Raw genomic sequence first — 13304 nt, 5'->3', positions numbered from 1 at the left:
TGTCCACCTTATAATAATAAATGCAGATAAGCAAGGTCTTGACAGATTGACGCATTGTTGTTAGACTGACTGCCTTCAAACCCTTGATGAAAATTAACAGAAGATGGATCACAAAACTAATAGAATAAAGGTTGGATGAAATAAAACTTGTTTCCTCACAAACAAAGTGAAGCTGGAAATATCATGAAAACTCAATACCCCAAGACACGTGAGACGACATGGATACGGTTCAGACGCAGAGACACCGGTTACCTCCAAGTCCTGACCCTGCATGAAGAATAGAACATAGAACATCAAATTAATAGAACAAACATCGGAACAAGTGCAGCTTTGTTCCAGTATGAAGGAAGTCAGTACCTCAAGACACGTCGAGGGAGAAACGAACATGAATTCACCCAACAACTCAAGTTTAGGTGCAGGGACAACGGTTATCGAACAGTCGTCGACCAGACAATCAACCTCGAAGCGAAGGGGCATCCTCAATAATGAGTTCTCCGTGTGGACAACAAATGCCAATGCTTACAAGGTTAGACAAGTTTATTGTGACGCGACGACCTCCTCTATTGCAAACAAGCAGGAGAGACTCAAGTGCAGGGCAACTAGAGTGGATTATGCTTTGCAGCGAGGCGTCTGATATATCAACCTCCACAAGCGAGAGTCTTTTCACCAGTGGTAGCTTAAGCGTCCCTACGTAATTGTCTGGTATTTGGCAAAGAGCAAAGCCGAGGGTGTGGAGAGAGGAGGAAAACTGAAACACGGACTCCGGTGCCGAGGGCGTAGTTGAAGTGCATAGATCCAGTAGTGTCACCTCTTGTGTCAGAAATAATGGGAAGAGGTAGTAGAACTCAAAAACCTGGATATTGTTCAGCTTCCAGGATCGGAGCCAGGCATCAACGGTGGAGGAAACCTGTGCCTCTAATATTTTTCTCCATCGAGTAAAAATACATAAACAAGCAAAAGGCGTTCTTATTTAAATTTGTTTTGTTTCTATAACTGCAGCAAATTAACTTACAAGCCGTTCTTATAACCACAGCACGAGAAAATAAACAATCGACACCCGCCCGCCCTCCCCACCGATCGCTTGCTATTTCATAGCTCCATGTGCGGCCTTGTTTTTGAATGTTCAGCGATCCATTCTTCCTTCTCCACCCTTGTGCAACCCCACCCTTGTGCATAGCTATTCAACCTATTTACCTGTAAAATTAATATACATACATAAAAACAAAGCGAAAGATTGCGGTCATCACTATTTTTTGCTTACGTCCTGTTTAAGCTGCATTATTACCTTTTAATTTTTCTATTCGTACTGTTCTCCGGTACCAAAAAGTCTCCACTCAGACCTTTCCTTTCTGGAAATGGACTACGCAGATTCCGTGCCTTGTCCCGGGCTTCCCTGCACGCATTCTGTGTGCCTGGCTTGTGTGATGTTCGATTCTGGCGTAGATGCAGACTTTGGTAAATGCTCCCTGTTGTCAGTGGGGTCGTTGGAGTTGCTGCCGTCTGACGTCTTCCTCCTGGGCTTGGAGTGCATTGTCCTGAGCCGTTTGATGTCCTCAATGGTGTTGTCGGTGTTGTCGGCCATTTCATTGACCTGGCCCTCTTCTCCTGCTGTGATTTCCTCTTCTCCTCTTCAATCTTCATCCTCTCCTGGACTTCTGGGTTATCCGGGCAGTTTGTTTTCCTGTGACTCTTTACTCGACAACGGCCGCACTTGGATGCGGCTCTGTTGCCTTTTCCTTTCTTCTCAGAACCAGCTTTCATTTGATCTCCTTTTTGCATGCCCTTTGAGCCACTCATGGGAGGGTTCTTGAGAGTTTTGGCAAGAATTCATGTGTCTGGTTCCTCAGCAAGTGCCGCCATGACTTTTATTTTCATATCTACCGTACACTCACGCAGCACACTGAATGCCTTCTCTTTTCTGCAAGCATTTGAACAGATATCCGACAACTCAGCGTAAGCGAGGCCGAATCTCATAGTTTCATAGTCTTGTGTGGTCATGCTATCACCTTGACTTGTAGATAGAACTTTCAGACTCTCTGATAGATTCCTGGTCCATCTGGGGATGATGAAGGATTTTGGAAGTTGATCGATCATGCCTGTTTGATCCATCACCTTAAGCACATGGCAGCACTGAATGCCATCCCTACTCATTTTCTTGCAGATGCAACTGTATATTTCTTTTTGCTCATCCACATCTACCCTGAACTCAGACCTGCCAAATTCCTCGCCCGGATATGGTTTCCACACTTTTTCTTCAGGCTCAGTAATCTTTTTAAAAAAATACGGCCTCCCCTTTGCAAGGTCAGAGCACTTGAAGTAAGTCCGGTTTCGTAGCTCTAGCTGGAATTTCCTGAAAATTTCATCTGTGTATACTTCACTTGCTTGTCTTTCAATCGAAGAACCTGTCTCTAGTGATGGCGCCTTCTCTTCGGTTTGGTGTATTTTCTTGTCAAGCGTAGCGAGGCAATTTTGCTGAATCAAGTGATACGCATGAACAAACCTTTTTATAGTGTCCTTGTGGTCGACGTAATTCTTCCACATCGAATTCGTGCTCTCACTGCGAGTGGTGGTTGACGAGAAAGGATAGAAGCAGTCCTTGAAGTAGGCCGGCACCCAGAAATTTCGGAGTTCCCATAGCGTGTTCAGGTGTTTGTTGACTTCCGCCTTGTGCACAGAAATTGCGGCTTTCCAGGCACGCTCAAACTCGTCTTGATCTAGTGAGTTTTTGACGATTCGAAATAAAACATCAGGCATCCCTGGGTGCTGCACAAACACTGTTGCGTTATTTTCCTTCATGTTCTTCCTAATATGCCACCAGCAGAACCTGTGCCTCGTTCTCGGAAGAGCTTCCTTTATTGCAGTCTTCATCGCCTGGTCCTGGTATGTTATTATGTATTTCGGCTCTTTACCTCCCATTGCCTCGACAAACGTGCTTAGGAGCCACTTGAATGACCCTATTTTCTCATCCTTCAAAAGGCCTAGTCCAAACAGGACGGTCGACCCATGGTTGTCGACACCTATAATTGGTGCAAATGGCAAGCCATATATATTCGTAGAGAATGTCGTGTCAAAAGACACGAAATCTCCATATAGCCCATAATTCATCTTGCACAAGGAGTCTGTCCAGAACAGGCTGCGCACTACATTGTTCTCTGTCTCTTCCACATGGTGGAATCCCAGCCTCCGCCTCAGCATATCGGCAAACAGTTTCATGGTGTCCTCCATATCAGTGCCACGCTCTCTAGCCCTGTCCCGGCATGCAATGTTGCTTATGTCAATCGTGTCGAACATAATTTCTCGCCTCGGTTTTCCCATGGCAGTAAAAATATGCATAACCTTCCTTGGTTCTAACCTCGCCTTCTACAGCACTTGTATAAAGAATTTCTCCTGAGGTGTCATTGTCTTATAGCATCTCATGAACTTCAGCATCCAATCGGATGGGTGAAGTTCGTGGTTGTGCTCTAGGCGCACGTTCTTCAGATACCATTTCCTCCTATCTACATCCCTCTTGGCTGTTATTTGGACTGGGCAGCTTGTCCGGATCAAGCAATTGCTCCTTCTCTCCTTAACATGTCTCTCAGCTGTTTTATTCCGCCCTTCCTTGGTGCACTGAAACACCTGCTTGTCAAGCTGCTGATTATATGTCGATCTTCTGCTCATTGATCGCTTGGCAGCAAAGCCAACCTTTCTTGCATATCTGCAGAAAAAGAAAAAGCACTCATCCAATGATCCGAATACCATACCACCCTCTGGTTCGAGCGCTTCGGTGACCTCCTGAATCGTGGGTATATGCCTTCTTTGAACATGTCGTCCATTTCTTTCTCTACAATGATCGGCGGCGCCATGATGATTTTGTCTACCGTGTCTTCGTTCGTCTGATCGCATTCACTTCTGACGACATCAGTTTCATCGCCAGCCACAGGTCCACTTACAACGGAGCTGCTGCTGCTCTGTTGTTTGTCACACGCAGCAGTGTCATTTCTGCATGGCACGGTGAAATCCATAAATGAGTCTGCCTCTCCACTGTCGCATTGTGCAATGCTGCTCCATGTTTCTCCGGCACTCGTGCAACCAAGGGACTGTGCTGCTTCTACCATGCAATATGTGTTGGTGCTGTACGCTACTTGCTGCTGTGAACATTACCTTCCCTTCGAAATGGATGGAGAACTATGATATTTCTTTGCCTCATCTGTTATCCCCTCCGCCAAATCCTGAACACATTGCACGAAACAGAATTATATATCCAGAGCAGCATATGCATTTTTTTATTTCTAAACAAAAGATTTATATGACTCATCAGGGCTCATCTGGTATACCAAAACCAGACCCGTGCCTCTTCACCAAGTATAAGCGTTACACCAGAGGCACTGTTCATATTACACCCAGCAGCACGAATGTGACCATGCTACACACACCTCTGGACAAAGAGGCACAGATGTGCTTCTGTTTACACCATACAACCGGAGAGGCACAACAACATCCTATACAAAAGAACAACTACACATACAGCCGTACCAGACGGACAGCCGTCCTCCTGTTTTGCACTTTACCCTGTTCTTCCATAAAACTGTTTGTGTGTTGAACTGAAAAAGCATAGTTCCGATGTCACCTTTGTTTTCCCATGCCTCTCTTGTCCAGCAAATCTTGGCGACAACCTCCGTGCATTGGTAATTTCGCTGACGATTCTGAATGCCATCGAAGATCCTTTGGAAGGACCCCTCATGTTGAACGCCACATGTGATCCTTTCAAAGGACCTTACCTATTGTTTCATCGATCTGTGGACTGCCGTGATACTTGCTTCCTTGCTCGTACACCTGCGTGTGCAAGATACTACAATTTAAATATACCAGACAAAAACAAAGAAAGAATTGCTCACAAAAAATATACATTTGCTTTAAATGTTGTTACACGTTCGTATTTGCTGTCACATGTATTGCTTTCTGGTGCTGTTGTACGGTAAAGTTTATTCCTCCTATGTTTGATTTTGTCGTTGGGCTCTTCTTGCTTGTGCAAACCGTACGGAATCCTTGAACACCAATGCTTTTGTTGCCAATGATCCTTCTGCTTGCATCAAAGGAAATTCTGTTACCCTGTACCTCTTCATTATGACCGCCTTCAAACGATGGGCCGTCACAACGCCCGCTCTGCGCCTTTGTGGACATCTGTGTCTTGAAACCAAAAAATAATTAGAGGCACATGCGAGTATTACGAAGAATTAGCACGTAAAACTTCCACGTACGTTCAAAACCAATCCTGATCCCTCCGCAGAGTTCGCTCGTCACTGAAAAATTGTCGGTCTCCTTCATCTCACTCACCGTGGATCTCCTGTTCAGGTAATCCATTGCATCCTCACCATGATTATGCCACCGATTCAACGTTTGAACAAAAAAATTACCGGTGCTAGCAATTCCACGGCCTGCGTACACACCGCATGTGCGCAACACAGTAGGTGGGGCGCGATTTGAATATCGGTTCCGGATCCAATTATCTTCAGCTGGTCCGTGCTCAAACTGTTGCACCGTCTTAATGGCAGAAGGGCTATGGATTTAAAATTAGGACTCAGCTGACCTCACTTTAATCATGCCAACTGCATGCTTGCGCCGTAGTTTTGCTAAGTTGAGTTATATCTCAAGCCATGCAAAACTTAAGCACTCTCATGACCACAGATTATATTAGTTGCCGAGCTCAATGAAACTACAGTCAAAATTCACTATCCTGATCCCTAACATGAGGTCACAGGTCAAATGATTGTATAGGTCCGCAATCTATAGCAGAGATCCAAAGGACTTACGTCCGTTTTTGCAAAGCAGTTACTAACTCAGAGTTAGAATCCGTCTTAGCTAACCAAGCTATTGATGATGGTCTCACATGGACTACTAACAACTGTCTTACATAGCTGACCTGGTAACGATGATGTCTCATGACCTCTTATGTAGAGTTCGATGAGATGGACTCCACCCCACAGCTGTCGGAGACTCAGTCTCAGTCTGTCGATGGCACAGAGATTGTCACCCAATATTTCATGGTTCATGACCAACTAGAACAGAGAGACTAAGGATCGAGTTAAAACATGCAGCGCACAAAAAGCTTGTTGAGGAGTACAGGACAAAGAAGCAGCTCGCTGCCTCGAAGTAGGTGTTTTTTATCATGCATCTCGCGTGTGTCGTTGAAATTTCTTTGGAAATCAATGCCTCTCATTCTAGCTGCATTTTTAATCACGGCTTAAATATTTGTCTCTGTTTTGCTGACTCGGCGTTTATATGTAAGCTTCTCCCAGAAAAGCATGTGGTTCAACAATACATTTGCTAAAGGTCATTTCTTATCTTTGTCCACAGAGCTGTTACAATGGGTGAATATGAAGAAGAGTTCAGCACAAAACTTAGCTTCCAGAAATTCATTACTGTCTGTGAGAAGCTAACAGAACCACAAAAGCAGCTTGTCAGAGATATTGGTTTTGGATACCTTCTAGATCTGTGCTGTCGCGAGCTTCCAAGGTGTTTCGTTCGCTGGCTTGTCCGCTATTTTGATTGCCCTTCCAGGTATTTCATACTGCCTAGTGGATACAGGTTCCTTATCAACTCATACACCGTGCACCGGATCTTAGGAATTCCACTGGGCGGGCAGATTATCCCTAGAAAATGCTCAGAAGCTTTCAGATGTCAGGTTAAGTCTGAAACTCGGTGTGCTGGGCACGCTCCAAACATCAGAGAGTTAACTGATCTCATAACCCGAGAGCTGACAGGAGAAGTGTTTCAACGGGTTTTCGTGATGTTTGCAACGGCGGTATTTCTATGGCCAACGACATACGATTGCGTTAGCCCCGACTACTTAGCCGCTCTAGAAGGACCAGCAAGTAACATACCATCATATGATTGGTCCAATGTTGTCACAGAGAAACTGGTGGCATCACTCCAGACCTTCAAGGACAAAGGATTCGCAGGCGCCCTGTGTGGCTGCCTCCTGATTCCAGTGGTTCGTTCACTAACTTGTACATTTTTTTATACCCACAAGCAGCTACAAGAACATGATTCCTTTTTACCTCTTCCCCACTTGCAGATAACATATTTTGAGTACCTGGATACGAAGATTATGGACATGGAACCTGACACTCCTGCAAGACTTGTCATGTGGGACACAGAGGCCATTAAGAATTATGCCAGCATAGACAGCCTGTCAACAGAGGACAGAATTTTTGGGAAACACACGATGAGTCAACTTTTCATCATTTTCCTTTGGCAAAGTTTTTGACTCAACATAATGACTTAGCTGCCATGTATTGGTTTGACTTGATTGTAATTGTTTCCTTCCGCATGGCAGCTGAAAGACATTAGGCGCATGCCTTTCCAACCACCGCCTGGCTTTCAGGCGCCATTTTTCCAAATGAGACCCAGACTAGAAGCCTACATAGAAGAATTTGTGCCTCAAGAAAAACTTTGTTCCGTAAGTGATTTCCAGCTTCTGCACCTGATTTTATGTTTGAAATGATGTTCCCTAAGTTCTACAAAACAGATACATGTCCTATTGTGTTCATCCAGACAGTTTCCTATAGTACGTTAGCTGTGCTTTTGTGTTAAAACTAGAAGTGCTTCCTATAGGACGTTAGCTGTCCTTTTGTGGTCATCCAGACAGTTTCCTATAGTACGTTAGTTGTGCTTTTGTGTTAAAACTAGAAGTGCTTCCTATAGGAGGTTAGCTGTGCTTTTGTGTTAAAACCAGAAGTGCTTCCTACAGGACGTTAGCCGTGCTTTTGTGTTAAATATAGAAGTGCTTCCTATAGTACGTTAGTTGTGCTTTTGTGTTAAATATAAGTGCTTCCTATAGTACGTTAGCTGTGCTTTTGTGTTAAAACTAGAAGTGCTTCCTATAGGACATTAGCTGTGCTTTTGTGTTAAAACCAGAAGTGCTTCCCATAGTACGTTAGTTGTGCTTTTGTGTTGAAACTAGAAGTGCTTCCTATAGGACGTTAGTTGTGCTTTTGTGTTAAAACCATATGTGCTTCCTACAGGACGTTAGTTGTGCCTTTGTGTTAAATATAGAAGTGCTTCGTATAGTACGTTAGCTGTGCTTTTGTGTTAAATATGAAAGTGCTTCCTATATAGTACGTTAGTTGTGCTTTTGTGTTAAATATAGAAGTGCTTCCTATAGTACGTTAGCTGTGCTTTTCTGTTAAATATAAAAGTGCTTCCTATAGTACGTTAGCTGTGCTTTTGTGCTAAAACTAGAAGTGCTTCCTATAGGACGCTAGCTGTGCTTTTGTGTTAAAACCAGAAGTGCTTCCTACAGGACGTTAGCTGTGCCTTTGTGTTAAATATAGAAGTGCTTTGTATAGTACTTAGCTGTGCTTTTGTGTTAAATATAAAAGTGCTAACTATATAGTACGTTAGATGTCCTTTTGTGTTCAATATAGAAGTGCTTCCTATAGTACATTAGTTGTGCTTTTGTGTTAAATATAAAAGTGCTTCCTATAGTACGTTAGCTGTGCTTTTGTGCTAAAACTAGAAGTGCTTCCTATAGGACGTTAGCTGTGCTTTTGTGTTAAAACCAGAAGTGCTTCGTACAGGACGTTAGTTGTGCCTTTGTGTTAAATATAGAAGTGCTTCGTATAGTACGTTAGCTGTGCTTTTGTGTTAAATATAAAAGTGCTACCTATATAGTACGTTAGTTGTGCTTTTGTGTTCAATATAGAAGTGCTTCCTATAGTACGTTAGTTGTGCTTTTATGTTAAATATAAAAGTGCTTCCTATAGTACGTTAGGTGTGCTTTTGTGCTAAAACTAGAAGTGCTTCCTATAGGACGTTAGTTGTGCTTTTGTGTTAAAACCAGAAGTGCTTCCTATAGGACGTTAGCTGTGCCTTTGTGTTAAATATAGAAGTGCTTCGTATAGTACGGTAGCTGTGCTTTTGTGTTAAATATAAAAGTGCTTCCTATATAGTACGTTAGCTGTGCTTTTGTGTTCAATATAGCACTGCTTCCCTGCAGCGGTAGGTCAACCATGCTTCGTACAATACGTCGGGTGTGCTCTTTCAAGGAATGTGTTGACCATGATTCATGGACCTTGTTAGTCGCGCTTCCCGCAGCATATCATGTGTGATTCTACAATTCTTGACAGAACGTACAGTAGGTCACAAGATATTTTTCATTTTCGGTATTAAAAATTTCTGGTGTTTGTTTTCAATTATAGGCCAAGGTGAAAATTGCCAAAGTTATCAATGAAATGTACATAGAACTTTTCTCGCGGTTTCAACCAGTTCTCGAGCAGAAATTGGAGAAGCTCCTTTCACTTGGTAGGGATCTTAGTGCAAAAGAAACTAAGACCAGAGACCGGGGCTTTTATTGTAACTTGCAACAGGACAACACGAATAAAAAAAACTTTTTCATCACTCCCTTCAACATATTCTACGCTTCCAAGTTCTAGCACGACAAGCAGTCAAAGTTCTTCCAGCAGTGGCTCGACCAGTGTCCTTCACGCCACATCATACTCCCTGGAAAATTTAAAGGGTTGCTGCGATACCCCTGACCCAGAATCCCAGAATCCGTACGACAAAGAGCAGTGCCAAATTCATCTATCTTCACGCCTAAAATCATCCACCCAGATTAAGTTGCTACTGGAGGTGAACAGGATCGACCACAACAAAGAGGACATTGATGAACAAGCCAAGATTCATCTGGACAAAGTGCATAACCATCTGCACAACTGCCTTGATGGCTTGCCGGTTCATGAGCCCTTCGTGTCAACATCTGAGATGCTGGAGAGCGGGGAAATTATAATGACAGGTGAAAATTCGTCTGAGTGTTCTGTACCGATTGAAACCCAAAATTCTGCTGGAGGATTTGCAGACCACAACTCTCTGACAAGCCCATTGGAAAAACTCTTGGAGGAAACAGCAAAACCTACTGCAACAGAAACATCAACCTCACACTCTGCGGTTGAAAAACAATTACTGACTGGTCCAATCTCAACCGATACACTTGGAGCACCTGTTTATCACATTGGGAAAACGTCACCAACTACTGCATGGTCCAGCGGTTCTGCGCTCACAAAAATTCTTCAACCAACACAAAGAGCCTCACTGTATCCCAACCTGCACAAAAGTTAAACAATGTCACTGGACAACGTTCTTCTTCGCTGCCGGAAGCTAAGGTCCATCTTGTTTCAACTTCGAGTGATGAGAAGAACATTGCTGAAACAGAACGCACAAGAGCTACTTCCTCAATTGCTCCTACAGTAGAAGTCCCCAGTGATTCTGCCAGCGGTTCTGGCTCAGTACTGGACACGGGAAAAACAAATCCATCCACTAGTGATGCTCCATTGGTTGTTGCCGCATCTGTCGATGCGGAAGACAATAAAATTGAAGAAGAACATGAACAATGTACAAAGCAACCACGTGTTGAGCCCACAGACAGTGTCCCTATTACCACAAGCGCAGATCCGCCAGAATCGGAAGCACAAATGGCAGCTCAAAAGAGGTCCTCACAGCAGTCAGAAGATCCAGGAAAAGAGAGCACGGTGCCTCCTAAGAAAAGAGTTAGGATACTGGAGCCTCCTCATAATTCAACAGAAACTGCAATCAATCAGTCTCTACATGCTGACAACCGAAGAGCCCTCCTTGATTGTGGATTCATTGATGATGATGATGAAATATGGTCTGACCCATCTATCTATGAACAACTTGACAGAGTCATTGAAGAAAAGAAGAAGCAACCCTTTCATAACCAAGTAGCATCCCAACAATGCCAACCTGATACTGTCTCGCACTTGGCCAAGAATTCAAGCTCGTCAGTGACATATTCCTTTTCTAACTATCAAGAGCCACCTATACCCAGCAGATCAGGATCAATGTCAGGCGGTAGCCACCTCTCACGGGCTTTTGATACGTCATACTCTACAGGTTTAACTCAAACTGTCTTGTCCCAAAGTTCGCCAGCAACTCCTTTGTCCCAACACCACCACCAACCAGTTCCTAGTATCAAAAACCACTTCTACCGACATCCTGGTGCTCCGAATAACGGCGGTTCAGATAGCAGCCAGCGCTCACATTATGCAATGAACAACCAAAGTCAAAAGCAGTACCGGCAACAAACCCCTGTCGGTGATGCCCACTACCCCCAACACAATGATGCTCAGAATAACAGGACTACATGGTGCCAACAACGCCAACCTCAAGAGCAGAACCATCAGCAACCACGCAGAGGCGAGTCTAATGGGCAAAGTTACAGTGCCTTGCAACAACAGTTCAACAGCATGCAGTATTCCAGCCATCCTCTGCGGCATTTTCCAACAGATATTCCTTCGAGCTCAACTGCACATGCAGCACCAACCACAAGGCCTAATGTTCCAAAGAAACAACAATTATAATGAGGGTCATCTGCAACTTAGTAATGGTCAATTGAACTCCGGTGGTCATGTCTTCCAGCCTCATCAATATCATTCTCAGCTAGAACAGACTCGATTCACTGACCAAGGGAATGACCATCAAGATCATTGCCAACTTTTGGAAATATGAGACTCTACAATGGAGGAGAAAGAAGTGTATGAAACAATCGTTGACAATACGCCAGGTGTCAAGCAAAATGATAGGTAATGAATTCGTTGTTCCTGTTACAGTAAAGTTTTGGTCCCTTCGTTTACTAATGCAATGTGTTCTGCCTGAAGCTATCATATTCAAGTGTTTCGGCTCGATTCTTCTACTATTGTAATTGAATACTAATCATTTCCTCCTATGTCAAATAAGAAAATCATACGATTTAAAATTCATTTATTTATTTTCGCAGCAAGAGGATATTCTTTGTGGATCGACGTTGGGCCGATCATCAAACTTTAGGTTTGTCAATGAAGGTATACGGCTATATCAACTCATTCGTGGTCGATGCTTACTCAGCGTTGCTGATGAAAGAACAATTCTACGCACCGCCAACATTTGTGCACAAGCATATAATGTACATGGACGCTTCTGTAAGTTCATGCTTCTCATAAATAATAATAACAAACCACATTTACTACTACTACCACACTGAGTAACACAGCTTCAATTTTCTGCAGGATAAATTTAAAGTTCTAGGAGCAAGCACAGAACTACTCAAGGAACACATTGTGGAAAAAACTATTGGGCACAGGCTGCCCAACAAATGTAACATCGTGAGTTCACCCTACTCACTCTATATGCCTAGTGTTCGTCTTCGATTCTACAAGTTTTTCTTGTTACAATGATATTATTCCCTGTTAATTGTTTTAGGTCTTAATACCTGTGAGAAAGGAACCACATTTTATCTACCTCATCACCGTGAATCTTTCAATGTGTCGCTTCGAAATTCTGTGTCCTTATATCAATTGCGACGGTATAAAGGAACACTCGGACATTGTCATCGAAAACTTCAAGAGAGCTTACCATTCTGCTTACAACAACTATCCTCACACCATGGCCTCCTTTCATGTCAAACCTGTGCAGAGTGTATGTAACTCAGACAGAGAGTGAGTTTCTTTTAACTGTAGCTCTACCTCATTTAAACCATGCATCTTTTTGTTCCACTACACATCCCATATCTACTGTTCACCATCTAATCACAGACATTAATGCTCTCAATTTTCAGGGATGACAGTGCTATTTACACCATGCATTTAATGCTACTCATTAATTTGAATAATAATTCATTTTTTATCAATAATGTATGTTCACTCTCATTGACAACACATCAACATACGTTCATCCAAGCCAGCTGGACATTATGTTTTACAATAAATTTTATTAGTTTGCACGGTTATGTGTTTGCAGATCCATCTGAAACCGATGAGAGAACAACTAACTTTCAAAATGATAACATCTAACTACGACACAGGCCCTGTATTTGAGGCACTGAGCATCGTCCTCGACAAACACAATATCCGGCGCGAAAGAAGAAGAGTTGGAAGAAGATGACTACTGCTTAAATGTGCCTTAATTTAGCTGGAGCCATCCGAACATTGTTTCAGCCATATCAACTCATGTATCTATTTTTGTGTCGGTCCAAGATATCTTCTATGGATCCCATTAAACACAACTGTGCGTTCAAATGGTCAAGTCTTAAATTCCTGAACAGCAAACATTTACAAATAAGAATCATATTTTTTCCAAAAGTTCTAAACATGATATTCAAGACATCACTTCCTTGCATTAGAACACCACTCACTTCGAGTAGACATAATAAAAGAAACAGTTGGAACACAGAGTAAAAACACTATCGATTCGTAAGCATCTGACGAAGGAGCTACATGACTCACCTCCAGTAATGCGGGTCACATAGGCACTGTCGTGCCTCTTATCCACGT

The 13304-nt window shown here is 43.1% G+C and overlaps 1 protein-coding gene across 1 annotated transcript; it reads right to left on the bottom strand.

The window, feature by feature from the left end:
* Positions 1 to 1827: 1827 nt before the first annotated feature.
* Positions 1828 to 3315, bottom strand: LOC109770887 (protein FAR1-RELATED SEQUENCE 5-like). The gene has a single exon (XM_020329606.1). The coding sequence runs from the start codon at positions 3313 to 3315 to the stop codon at positions 1828 to 1830; it is 1488 nt and encodes a 495-aa protein (XP_020185195.1).
* Between the last annotated feature and the right edge of the window lie 9989 nt (positions 3316 to 13304).

This window comes from Aegilops tauschii, chromosome 7, assembly GCF_002575655.3.
Source record: "Aegilops tauschii subsp. strangulata cultivar AL8/78 chromosome 7, Aet v6.0, whole genome shotgun sequence".
Taxonomy (NCBI): domain Eukaryota; kingdom Viridiplantae; phylum Streptophyta; class Magnoliopsida; order Poales; family Poaceae; genus Aegilops; species Aegilops tauschii.
Note: the sequence above shows the minus strand (reverse complement) of the source record. Positions and strands in the feature narration are given on the sequence as shown.

Coding starts and splice junctions, on each gene's coding strand:
- LOC109770887 (XM_020329606.1), bottom strand. CDS start 3,315: ATGGGAAAACCGAGGCGAGAAATTATGTTCGACACGATTGACATAAGC.